Source organism: Gadus macrocephalus, chromosome 9 (genome assembly GCF_031168955.1).
Source record: "Gadus macrocephalus chromosome 9, ASM3116895v1".
NCBI classification, from domain to species: Eukaryota; Metazoa; Chordata; class Actinopteri; order Gadiformes; family Gadidae; genus Gadus; species Gadus macrocephalus.
In genome coordinates this window covers 6,693,140-6,705,943 of record NC_082390.1, presented here as the reverse complement: position 1 = coordinate 6,705,943, position 12,804 = coordinate 6,693,140, and the positions used below count along the sequence as shown (strand labels likewise).

The 12,804-nt window shown below is 49.5% G+C and overlaps 1 protein-coding gene across 2 annotated transcripts in view; it reads right to left on the bottom strand.

The window, feature by feature from the left end:
• Positions 1 to 716: 716 nt before the first annotated feature.
• The window catches only part of reln (reelin), a 99,807-nt gene continuing 87,719 nt past the window's right edge, over positions 717 to 12,804 (bottom strand). Inside the window, exons 43-61 of one of the 2 annotated variants that reach the window (XM_060060486.1) lie at positions 12,533 to 12,683; positions 11,760 to 12,018; positions 10,760 to 11,009; positions 10,119 to 10,287; positions 9,491 to 9,631; positions 8,417 to 8,594; positions 7,904 to 8,097; positions 7,319 to 7,572; positions 6,693 to 6,847; positions 5,810 to 6,024; positions 4,969 to 5,146; positions 4,367 to 4,545; positions 4,143 to 4,249; positions 3,590 to 3,832; positions 2,956 to 3,131; positions 2,403 to 2,476; positions 2,151 to 2,312; positions 1,576 to 1,733; positions 717 to 1,093 (exon numbers count right to left, since the gene is read on the bottom strand). In XM_060060486.1, coding sequence (XP_059916469.1) covers positions 732 to 1,093; positions 1,576 to 1,733; positions 2,151 to 2,312; positions 2,403 to 2,476; positions 2,956 to 3,131; positions 3,590 to 3,832; positions 4,143 to 4,249; positions 4,367 to 4,545; positions 4,969 to 5,146; positions 5,810 to 6,024; positions 6,693 to 6,847; positions 7,319 to 7,572; positions 7,904 to 8,097; positions 8,417 to 8,594; positions 9,491 to 9,631; positions 10,119 to 10,287; positions 10,760 to 11,009; positions 11,760 to 12,018; positions 12,533 to 12,683 — 3,605 coding nt within the window. In that variant the 3' untranslated portion in view covers positions 717 to 731. The remainder of the gene's footprint in view (positions 1,094 to 1,575; positions 1,734 to 2,150; positions 2,313 to 2,402; positions 2,477 to 2,955; positions 3,132 to 3,589; positions 3,833 to 4,142; positions 4,250 to 4,366; positions 4,546 to 4,968; positions 5,147 to 5,809; positions 6,025 to 6,692; positions 6,848 to 7,318; positions 7,573 to 7,903; positions 8,098 to 8,416; positions 8,595 to 9,490; positions 9,632 to 10,118; positions 10,288 to 10,759; positions 11,010 to 11,759; positions 12,019 to 12,532; positions 12,684 to 12,804) is intronic. The other variant, XM_060060487.1, reaches the window with a different exon arrangement.

Here is a 12,804-nt window from a genome sequence, read left to right as displayed (position 1 = left end):
TACAGGCTGTGGCCTATGCTGAGGTGGGCGTTGGACGTACAATGAGTTACAATGAATGCAATCAGTTCATTAGTAGAAACATCAAGAGTACCATGACAATTCTGTAATCGGTATATGAACGGCAACTGTCTTTGTCAATACTTGGGACAGGATGGCATGGCACCTTTACATCGACAAACAAAGTTTGGTGGCAAGACAAACATTTTCCTTGGATTCAAGGATCCAAGCTCAGTTATAGAGTTTCACAAACCCACGATGGACCGAACCTACAACAGTCCGTTAGAAACGGTTTGGTTGCTTTCGTAACACAAGTTAGGATGATGTTATTTTTCTTTGAGATTAATCACATTTAAAGGCACTGTAAGCGATAATTGTTTGTTAAATTGCTCTATATTCAGCCTGATATTTAGTTTTCGGTCACTCCGCTTTTCACTAAAAATATATATTTTTTTGTTCCAAATAATCCAATCAGGAGAGAGAACAACACAAAGAGGCGGTCCTCTCTGGCCATACAAGGGCAGGCAGCAGGACTTCAGTGTTGACCGACATTGGCGGAACAGGAAGAAGCTAAAAATGCCAGCTCTCCAAGGAACACTTTCACGATTAACACGGCAGTGAAAAAAAAAAAGATAAATACAAGAAAAAATAAATTAATCGGCCAGAAGGAAATTTAACGAGAGCCCTGCAAGACCCGTGTTCATGTTGTGACGCTGGTCGGAGGGAGGAGGGCGCTAACTGCAAACAAAGTTAGCTAACTTCCTGCAAGACAGGAAGTTGACCAAAAAGAAAACGACAACATCGCTTACAGCGCCTTCAAGCGGTCCAACAACGTCTAGCGGAATGCAGGGACGCGAGGGCTGGCAGTACCTGTACCTGGCTCTCGTGAGGTCCAGTGGCCGGGTGACCGCCTGCCTCATCTTGCAGCCGCTGAAGTAGAGCGAGTCGCCGTGGGCGTGCGGGGACAGCTGGCCGCAGCCGCTGCCCACGCCGCCGCCCTGGATCAGCTGCCAGCTCTCCGGGGACACGCTCCCCGACTCAAAGTTGTCCTTGATGGAGCTGGGCAGGTCGCGGCCGGACAGGGAGCAGTCGTCGCCTGTGGGAGGGGGAAGCGGGGAGCGGGCCAATGAGAGAAGAGAAGAAGGGGAGGACGAGAGTGAGATGTTGGGGGTGTAGGAGGTGGAGATGTTCTTTGATTGTGTGTTTCACCATAATCAATTTCCTTCCAGCTGTGTCTTTGCATTTGCAACTACATTGTGACCCTTTTTAGATCAATGATTTAGCAACAACATAAAACTACAGCAATGCACTGCTTTTTAAACCATGGGTTGCTGTATGAAACAATTTATCTTAAGGCCAATATTGCAGTGTATGACCCACAAATTTTAGTTAATAGCATTTATTTATGTATACATCATATTGTAGACAGAGAATTCTATTATATTCAGAGCCTAGAAAGTTCCCCAGCTAATTCCATGAATAACACCTGTCTCCTTGTCAACCCTTTGGGTCACATGTCTACTGAAGGCCTCAACAGAGAAACAAGTGATACGTCCTAGCTATGGTTTGGCAGCCCACCGTGGTATCCCTCGTCGCAGATGCAGACCAGCCCGCTGGTGCAGTAGCCGTGGCCGCTGCAGAGGCCGGGGCAGGCCTCCCCGATGTACACGTGGTCCACACCCCAGCTGTGGCGCTCCCCCTGCCCCTCCTTCTGGATCCAGCGGAACTGGGTGGCCCTGAGGTCGAGAGACAGCACGAAGCCATGGGGGAGAGAGAGAGAGAGAGAGAGAGAGAGAGAGAGAGAGAGAGAGAGAGAGAGAGAGAGAGAGAGAGAGAGAGGCAAACTTGGATTGAGCCAGGGAAGTTGATCATGGCAGTAGACATGTGTGAGTCGTTTATGCCATGTATGTTCACCAAAAGCCAGAGCAGTTGCTCTAGCAGTCAACATAGCCAAGATTGTGGCTATGTGTCATGTATGCTTGTTTTATACTCTTCTTGTTACTTACTTTGATAATACTTAATACTTCTAAATTTGACTCGTTTAACTTACATCCCTGCATTGTTGAGGAGCCTTATGTACTAAAGAAAGTCATTTGTTCTAGTGTGGGCTCTCTGGTTTCTTTCATCCGGCGGTAGTCAACGCTGCAGCTCACCCAGAGGAGACGTGGTCGGGCAGCTGCACGGTGACCCGGGTCCAGGTGGAGCTGTTGACGGGGCTGTAGATGGTGGACTCGTGGAACTGGAAGGGAGAGCAGCCCACATTGTTGACCGAGGAGGGCAGGCACTCGGACTGCACCAGCTGCCACGAGTCAGACCTTGGGGTGGGAGGAGACGGAGGTTACAAACTTCTACATGTACGATAGCGGTGGATCACTGTTGGTCCAGGAGCCGTGCTGGCCTCTCACCTGGCATCCTTACTGTACTGCAGCAGGACTGAATGATGGTCTTCACAGGTGTCCGCCTCACAGCCCACCACGATCTGAAATCACAAGCCCCCGGTGTCAAGAAACCGCAGCAACGCTTGTGAGATCAAACACACACACGTTTTGCTGATGTTTCTGACTTGTTACCCAAACTTTGAACCCCGATGCATCAATGTCAAATTCCAAGTGTGTTATTCATAAATTAAACAGGCTCCTTCTGGACACTGGAAAAGACAAACTTACAGCTACATGATGTAGAAATAGAAAAAAAATAAAATATAATATAAATATATACAAATATATATAAAGAAATATATGCATTTTGAGATTTATATATCTAAATAGATTTAGGCTGATCTGCAGGGTTTGGGGTCACATATGAATGGGATTTTGTGCGCCATTGATGTGTTTAGCTTCTGTTTTATGTAGCATATTTGATGCAGCATTTACTACCCATATAAAAGTAGCCCCTTAAAAAATAAAACATAGTTTTAAGTGAAAGCGTATGCGTCTCTATGATCCTGCTGGAGCGTACCTTGAACTGCAGGATGTATCCGGGCTGAACGATGAGCTCCCGCGTGGCCAGGATGTTGTGCGTGTGGTCCTGGTTCTTGTTGGGCCAGTACAGGTGGAAGGACGGGTTCCCACAGAAGCCGGCGGTACGCACGGCGTTGGGGTAGAAGCTCCAGCTCTCCTCGTGAGACACGCCCTCTGTGGACCAAAAGGAGACACGCATCAACACTGACTTATGACATCTTCCATTCATAAAGGATTCATCCTAAGACTCAAGAAACAGAAAGAGAGGCACCCCTTGTTGTTTACCCGCTGAAGAAGGAATTTTTTATTTTTTTGATGCACCAAAACACTCAAGGTACGACCAGGCACAGCGTCAAGATAAAGTGTTTCCAGATTCTCTCTGATAAGGAAGCGATTGATATTTTTACCTCGACTGTATGGTAACAAAAGGAACAGAATCCTTTTACAAATGTCACATGTGCAATTGACTAAATTGCTCATTTATATTCAACAACACTCAAAAAATAAGTATATTCCAATTAGAGCAACACAGTCCCCTCTTAAGGCAATCCAACTTTTCCCCAGAATACAAAGTGGTATTCACAGCAAGAGAAGCCGACGCAAAACCTGACACCTTATAGAGAAGACCCTACCGTCATCGAAGGTGTCCAGCAGCATGGAGGGGTTGATGTCCGACCCCCCCACCAGGATGTTGTCTATGGCCCACTGCGCTCTCTCCAGGGTGGGCGAGGCCAGGCCGGAGGAGATGGTGAAGGGCTGCCACCAGCGCAGGCGCGTGGCGTTGGTGAGCGAGCCCTGCGGCAGCACGATGTAGTCCCTCCTCACCGATATGTACTTCAGGTAGTCCATCTCGTGCAGAAGGGCCCAGGACACCCCTGCGGTACACACACAGGTGAAAGGGGTTCGAGGGAAGGCAAGGGACAAGCGTAAGATCGTCTGCTTATAGCGTGATTTTATCATTGGTGGTGGACACTCTTTGGGTAGGTACAGATTGGGTATGAATCAATGTATTACTGGATCAATTGGTACGGGTCACTAAACAAAAATATGCTATGAGTTAAACTGCACAACCCCACACAAACAAACTTCACACTGCTATGACAATAAGAAAATGATCTGGCGATACGGTGTGTTTTACTTGTGTATCAATAAAGCAGGTGGAGGTATATATGTTGTTTACTGCACCTCCGTCAGTAGAGTAGTCCAGCAGCACCCCCTCTCTGCGGCAGGTCGGCCGGTGACACATGGTCATGTTGTCTTCACTGCCGATCCTGGCCCAGTACTCAACAAACCTACACAGGCCACACAAAAAGTTTGAATCCCAGCCCAAACGTACACAACGCTCACAGCGACACGCAAGACGATGAATTAGACAACGGTCATCTCTAACGTATGAGTAGTGTACTGACTTGGCCCCGCGCAGGTCGAGGTCAGCGGTGACTGCCTGCCTGGCTTCGGCTCCTCCGAAGTACAGGGCTGTTCCCTCCACCAGCACCCCGCAGTCGGTGCAGGGCCGGCCCCCCTCCAGCACCTGCCACTGGGGCCCCGCCGTGCGGCCCTCCCAGTCGAACCGCTCCTTCAGGGACGCCTGGAGGGGAGAGCCAAAGGGGGCAGCATCTATTGGATTCTATTCCAGTTTTACCAGCCTCAAGGGGTAATGTTGAGCGGTTGTTGCTTCTAGATTCTGATCAGTTGGCCTAGCTCAGGAGCTAGAGCGGGTTGACTCGTAACCGGAAGGTTTGCAAGTTCGATTCCGGCTCCTCCTAGCTGGAGGACTCTCGAGGTCTCTGAGCAAGACACCTCACCCTAACTGCTCCCGACCTGTCGCCTTGCCTAGTTGTCAGTCGCTTTGGATAAAAGCAATACACTTCATAATCAATACGTTTATATCGATTATGAAGCGTCTAATAATATAAAATGGATGTTTTTGTTGCGGGCCATGTGAAGAACATATAGCCAACTGATGGCTCAGGAGAAGGCCCGTATATATTAAGGGGCTGCTGTGGTTCACCTTGAGGGCGGAGCTGGCGTAGCAGTTGGGTCCGGTGAACCCCGGGTCACAGAGGCAGCGCTGGTCCAGGCAGTCCCCGTGGCCTCCACAGTGGCCCTCACAGGCCGGGCCGATGTAGAAGTTCTCCACGGCCCACTGCATGTCCGAGTGCTGCTGGTAGAAGCGGAACCTCACCGCCCTGAGGAGGAAGAGGAAGGAGAAGAATCTCAGAGGAGGAGGGAGGCGGGATGAGATCCTACACACAGTATGACTCAAAGCCCGACGTGAGTTGGGTCTGCACACTGCCATTGGGTCAACTCGAGCAGTCAGAGTAAATGATAGCAGAAGTTCTGGGGGGAGATTGCACAGAGCCTGGGCCGGACACCACACAATGCAAGGGGCGGCTTTACCTCTTGTTTCCTCTTTCGTTAAGGAGATATAGGAAACGAATAAAAGCGGATCAAGCCTTCAGAAGGGGAGTTTAATAAGAGTACTTTTGAATTGGTTAGTCTATACAGCGTTGATTTAAATCCTTTCCAGACACTTTTTCACCGTTTAGTACAGCTGAACGGGTTTGGGTTTGCCAATTTCTCACTTAATGATCTCTGCCTCAAGGAACACGACTGGTTGAAACTCTACGAAGCAAAATAAAGTGAATCACCCCAAATTTTAGCTTTTCTACCTTCAGACTTAATATTAGAGGTCAGATTTATGAGATTACAGAAAGCCTAACAACCAGTCATTGTATCAGTTCACTTAAAGTACCATCAAACACCTATTGAAAAACCAAAACATGTCTGTACGCTCTAGCATGCAAGCTACACATGAAACCCCATATGAGGACCGAGGTGGGGCAGCGTACGTGTCGGCCAGGCTGTCGGGCAGCGAGTAGACGGCCCTCTTCCAGCCCTCGGCGGGGAAGAAGACGGAGGGCTGGGACACCTGGCCCCCGCAGCGGGGGTCTGCGGGCAGGCACTGGGGGACCAGGTACCTCCAGGTCACCCCGAAGTCCACCGAGTACTGGATGTGGACCTGGCGGTCGGCGGGACGCTCGGGCTCCACACAGCCCATCGCTATCTGTGGGGGGACAGGAGGACAGGACAGGAGGACAGAGGGACGGGAGGACAGGACAGGAGCACAGGACAGGAGGATAGAGGGACAGGAGGCCAGGGGGAACGGAGGGCAGAGGGACAGGGGGACGGGGCGGTCAGGCGGGTGAAAGCAGCACAATTCAGCTTTCCCATTTACGACTTACGACGATATTCTGCTACAATGTATAAAAAATACCTATTTTGTACTTTTACATTTACACTCAGGGCATTTAGCAGAAGCTTTTATCCTAGGCGGCTTAAAATAAGTACATTTGTCAGAAGAAAGAGAAACAATATTTCGCTGTCTGTACAGTAAGGACGTTCATAGAATCAAGGGCCAAGCACTTGCTAGGTTACTTGTACTTTGTGAAGAAGAAAGCACAGGACAGTCCTGTGCTTTCTTCTGTGACAGACATAGGCCCCGTCTGGGATGAATAAAGTACAATCTCATCTTAATGAAAACGCCTTGCCCCCTCCACCCTCACTTAACCTTTACTTTCTCATGCAGTGAACTGGTCTATAAATTCTATGGACTTTTACGCTTTTTTGAGTTGTATCAATCCATAATTGTACAGCCAGTCTAGTTTGGGTGGCGGCCCCAGTAGGGGTATGGGGACGTCGTTACGGTAACCAGGTATCAGGGTGGTCCTTCACCTTGAACTGCATGACCCAGCCCTTGCCGGGGACGATGTCGTGTGTGACGGCGTAGACCTCGCGGCCGTCCTCGCTGCCGCACACCATCACGCCGTCGGGAGAGCTGCAGAAACGCTTCACCGAGCACTCGTCAGAGAACAGCCAGTGGTCGCTCACTGGTGGAGAGAGGGAGGGAGGGAGGGAGGGAGGGAGGGAGGGAGGGAGGGAGGGAGGGAGGGAGGGAGGGAGGGAGAGAGAGAGAGAGAGAGAGAGAGAGAGAGAGGAGAGAAAGAAGGAGAGTAACAGAAAGAGAAAGAAAGAGAAAGAAAAAAGGAGAGAAAGGAAAAAGTCAGGTATAAATGGTAGATAATGTTCAAGTGTAGGACTAGGAAGAATGTTACTTCATCCATAATTCATATTCGACCATTTCAAATATTAGGTTAAACATAATTGAATGACTTCATTACAACAACATCATCAATCAGTAAAAATAAGATGTCCTTGTAATAAATAAATCAGGTGAAATGGAAAACACACGCACGCACACACACACACACACGCACACGCACACACACACACACACACACACACACACACACACACACACACACACACACACACACACACACACACACGCAGTCTGGTACCTATGGGGGTCTCCTCGGGCTCGCTGGGCGGGGCCGGCTTCCCGGAGGCCGTGGCGTCGGCGGCGGCCCTCTCGTGGTTGGGCAGGGCCACCCCTCCGAACGTGTCGGAGATCTGGGCCCGCGTGTCCGAGCCGGCGATCAGCACGTTGTCCAGCGCCCAGTCGCTGTGGTCCGCGCCCTCGTGCTGGGGCTGCCACCAGCGCACCCGCACCCCATCTTGGTGGGCAGCAGGGGGCAGCAGAACGTTGACAAACCTGGAACGAGGACCGAAGAGACACCGTTTTAGTTCAGGCACTACTTCGTAGTGATGATCACTTCAACAGCTTCGCACTTACAGTCCAAACTGTACAAATAAGTCTATACACGTCTATTTCATTTTACATTTTGGAAAGAATTATGATAAGTGAGAACATGCAGAAGTAAGCATTAAAACAAAAAAGTATGTCTACAATCCAAACAGTTCAAAATAAGTCTAGATTTTGAAAAACTAACAAAGAGAGTGTGGGGGATGACCTCCATCTTTACAGATAACAGCGTGCTTTGGCTACACGTCCTGATCAGTATGGAAACCCAACCGTTCCATACCCTGGCTTGGTGTACAGGTCGTAGAAGATCTCCGTCAGAAGGTGCCAGTTGATGCCCCCGTTCATGCTGTACTCCAGGAGCACGCCCTGGTTACGGTTGCTAGGTGGGATCATGCAGCCGTACATGAAGTTGAACTGGATGAACTCTGCGTTGGTCAGGTTCAGGTCCACCGTCACCAGCTGACGGCTGCAGCTCTGCACGGGGTGAGTGGCGATGGGGCCGGCGTAAATACATGTACCATGTAACATCGCTATCACTCATATTGTGTATAAACTGGCATTTTCTGTATTTTCTTATCAATTTTAATACTATTAAATATTTTCTTTCTTCATATATTAAAAAAATAATAATAATGATTTATTTAATTTTAGTTTTTTCTAAAATGTTCTACACTAAAACTCCCAGTATGGGATCAACAAAGTTCAATCCCCCTGTATCTCATTACACAGCCGTCCAAATACATGGAGGGGGAGAGACCCTGAGACCCAGAGCTCTCCCAGCCAACGTACGTACCCCGCTGAAGTGCAGGGCTGCGCCGGAGGCCACGGCCCCACACACGCTGCTCAGCTTGCCCCCGGTCACCAGGGTCCAGTGGCTGAGGGAGGGGGCCTTGCTGAAGCTGTCCTTCAGCTGGGTGGGCAGCGGGGCCAGAGGCTCGTCACAGTACTCCCCGCCCCACTCAGGGTCACACCTGGTGGGGGGGGACATGGAGGAGGAGGAGGCCTGTTTGTTAGTACATACTACACACAGATTTAGGGTCACATATGAAGGGGATTTTGTGTTGCATTGATGTGTTTGGCTTCTGTTTCAGGTTACATTTTATAATAATAATAATAATAATAAATTTTATTTATAATGCACTTTATATTCAAGAATCTCAAAGTGCTTCAGAGAAAAAAAAAAAATAATAACAAAAAAAACTATTAAAAGGGGAACCTCAAAGAAAGTTTAGCTAAATGCTCTTTTAAAGAGATGGGTTTTGAGGTTCCGTTTAAAAAGAGCTGTAATCTGTGGAGCCCTCAGGTGGTCAGGGAGGGCGTTCCATAGTCTAGGGGCAGCAGCAGAAAAGGTCACCCATGGTGCACAGCTTCGTATGTCGGGTTTGGAGGGTGTGAGTGGATCCTGAATTTTATGTCCCATGATACATTTTTTGTGGTGTTTATTACCCAATGCCGTTTCCTTGATCGTAATTTCCAGGCTTACGTTTCCCTTGCAACCTTTATTTAAGTGGCAATAGGTCTCCCCTCTGGTGCCTTAGAATACTACTTCAGTCACAGACACTACCGTACAGCCGCAGTATAACATTGTCAACTTGTTATCCTCGACATGTCAGGTATTAGTTTGGAGGTGCGTTAAATCAAACCATAGTATGTTAAAGGAGCACTTTTTATGCATAACAGCAATACAAAGTTCCTAACAAGTGAAAATGAAACACAAACACAGCGATACATTTGAGCAGACAAGATGATGGAAACAACACGACAGCAACTAGAAACTGTAAAAGAACAGTAAAGTGTGTAAAACAAGAACCATTACACAGTGAGGGATCAGGAAAAAGACATGTCCTGACATTCCCTCCAGACTCACACGCAGGCGCTCTGCTGGCAGCGGCCGTGTCCGGAGCACATGTCCGGGCAGCCGTCTCCGATGTAGAGGTTGTCCAGGGCCCAGGTCTGCTGCTTGTCGAACGGAGCCTGCTGGAACCAGCGGAACCGCGTGGCCGGAGACCTGCGGTACGATCACAGATAGAGCCCTTCTTCAGCATAACACCCTGGAGGATTCACACCAGGAATGCCGGGAGGTGGGACATACTGGGTTGTAGATTAGTCAGCGTATCTGAAATCCCAACGCAGCCGTTCGATTGGCTATGAGAACTGCATGTTGTTGTGGAAACTATAAACCAATGTCCTTTTATAGTGTGTCAGCCCCCATTCTTATTTCCTTAACCTTTGTAAATGTACCAGATTTATGTCATTTACAGGATATGCAGCAGATTACATCGGCTAGCAGATTATGCAAAGTGTTCCACAGTGTGACACCAACCAAATCTGTGAGCTCATGTTTTATTTTCCCTTGCAGATGCGTCTGGCCCCCCTCCCGTTCAGACAGATTTCCGGCAGTACTTGTGTTTGGACGAGCCCAGAAAAGCCCCCTAGGCGGCGTGTGGCAGCCCCCTTAGCGGGCGTGTAGCGTGCGCTTTGCTGCAAACACTGACCTGGCGTAGGAGGGGATGGGCATGGTGAGACGCCCCCACTTGTTGTAGGTGTCGGCCACCAGCAGCCTCTGCAGGGTGTAGGAGGAGCAGTCAGGGCTGGTGGGCAGGCAGTCTCTCACCAGAGGCTTCCAGGTCAGGCCCAGGTCCAGGGAGAACTCCAGCTCTATGACTGGGGCGGGGTGAGAGACAAAGGAATAACAACGGAATAATAAAGACATTGTATTTAGTTATTTACTGGTAGTGTAAAACGTTAGGTCAAAGCTTGCAAGTTAAATAGCGATTAAAACAACTCTTAAATGACATGTACATGACACGGAAATAAAAAACATCATTCATTCATCATTCATATACAATCAAATATTCCCTTTCTGCTCGAGTCCGTCCCTCTAGATGCCACCAGACTATACACCCTGGACCATAAATGCTTTTTCGACAGTTACAGTAAGAGGATTGTTGTGCACAGTGTGCTTCAATTGTATCATTCATTGAAAACTAGTCAGGGTTATTAATCTAGCTCTGGTTCACAGTTGCAGTCGCACAAGTCTACATCTCCACATATAAGCATTGAAAAATCGGAATATGTAAACTATTCAACTCTAGTTATTGTAAATCTCTCCCATGCATCTTCACGGGTCTCTCACAGTAGCAGGAGTTGGTGACGGAGCAGGAGGCGGAGAAGTCAAACTGGATGAAGGCGTCCTGGCCCAGGCTGATGTCGGTGGTGACGGCGTAGCGCGTGTTGGACTTCTCGATGAAGGCGAAGGCTGGCCCGTCGGAGCCGCACACGGGCATGCGGGTTCCCCCGGGGTGCAGGAGCCAGGAGCGCCCGTCGATGGAGGAGAAGTCATCCTCCAGCGGACCCCACCCACTGGCACTGCCACCCACTACCACCTAGGAGGGAGAGAGGGAGAGAGAGAGAGAGAGAGAGAGAGAGAGAGAGTGAGAGAGATGCAGAGGTAGAGAGAGAGAGAGAGGGAAAGGGAGAGAGAGTGAGAGAGAGAGAGAGAGAGGGAAAGGGAGAGAGAGTGAGAGAGAGAGAGAGAGAGAGAGAGAGAGAGAGAGAGAGAGAGAGAGAGAGAGAGAGAGGGAGAGAGAGAGAGAGAGAGAGAGAGAGAGAGAGAGAGAGAGAGAGAGAGAGAGAGACGCAGAGGTAGAGAGAGAGAGAGAGAGAGAGAGAGAGGGAAAGGGAGAGAGAGTGAGAGAGAGAGAGAGAGAGAGAGAGAGGGAGAGAGTGAGAGAGAGAGGCAAAGAGAAGAAATTCAAACTATGATCACTTCTCAAAATGTTACAAATAATATGCTGTGCCAAACACAATTACTGCCAGACAGGGAACGTCACTTGCCAAAGTTACTTGCCTTCCATGATGATAAGCACCACTTTGCAACATTTCATCCAATCAACCAAAGAATTCAACCAGCGTTTCAAAAGTAATGAATATTTCAATGTCGTTTTCATTTTACACGCAGTCAATTTACAAAACGGGCCTTAGCTGTAACCACGGCAATCCAATCAACCAGCGGATGATACATCTGTTATCAATTTAGTCAAGCTACAATACGGCTCTACAACCGGCCGTCGCTTTCTAGACTAGACCAGGCTGTGACCGGTAGCTCTGCCCGTCAGGGGATCCTGCCCTGGTACCTGGTCGATGACCCAGGGGCTGTAGAAGTGTCCGTTCTCAGAGGGCTGCCACCAGCGGAAGCGCGTGGTGGCGGTGCGTGCGCGCAGCGGGATCTCCAGAGCCACCAGACGGGCCTGGTTGCTGCTGTTGCTGAACAGGAAGTCCTGGAGGAGGCCCCAGGTCAGCCCCCCGTCCACCGAGTACTGCAGGAGCACGGGCTGGGAGCGGGGGTCCGGGGAAGCCTTGCCACAGCCCAGACGCAGGAAGAACTGCACGAATCTGGGGGGCAGAACGCACACTGGGCTGGTTTATCAGGACCACAGACTGTGAGGACACTTTGGTTGGTTTATCAGGACCACAGACTGTGAGGACACTTGGGTTAGAGTATCAGGACCACAGACTGTGAGGACACTTGGGTTGGTTTATCAGGACCACAGACTGTGAGGACACTTGGGTTGGTTTATCAGGACCACAGACTGTGAGGACACTTTGGTTGGTTTATCAGGACCACAGACTGTGAGGACACTTGGGTTAGAGTATCAGGACCACAGACTGTGAGGACACTTGGGTTGGTTTATCAGGACCACAGACTGTGAGGACACTTTGTGTGTTTGTATTGGATTTTGTGTGTGTGTGTGTATCGGTGTGATTCTGTGTGATTCTGTGTGTGTGCGTGTGTGTGTGTGTGTGTGTGCAATTTTGTGTTTGAGTGTGTGTATGGGGGCTGGTGTGTGACTTTGTGTGTGTGTGTGTGTGTGTGTGTGAGAGTGTGCATGAGTGTGTGTGTGTTTACCTGGCGTTGGACAGGTCCATGTCGTTGGTGACCAGCATGCGCAGGCCGTCCTCGCTGAAGAACAGGTGGTTCCCGCTGGACATGATGCCACACTTCCTGGAGGGTTTACCCCCGCTCAGCTGTCGGAAGCGCTCAGTAGCCACCATACCTGCTGGAGCACGCAAACACACACACAAGCCCCGTCAATCTCAAGTCAGTCTCACTGCACACTGCATGTGGGTTTGCCAATAGTTAGTAGTTAGTAGTTATTGGAGTCAAATTGACCAAATTCA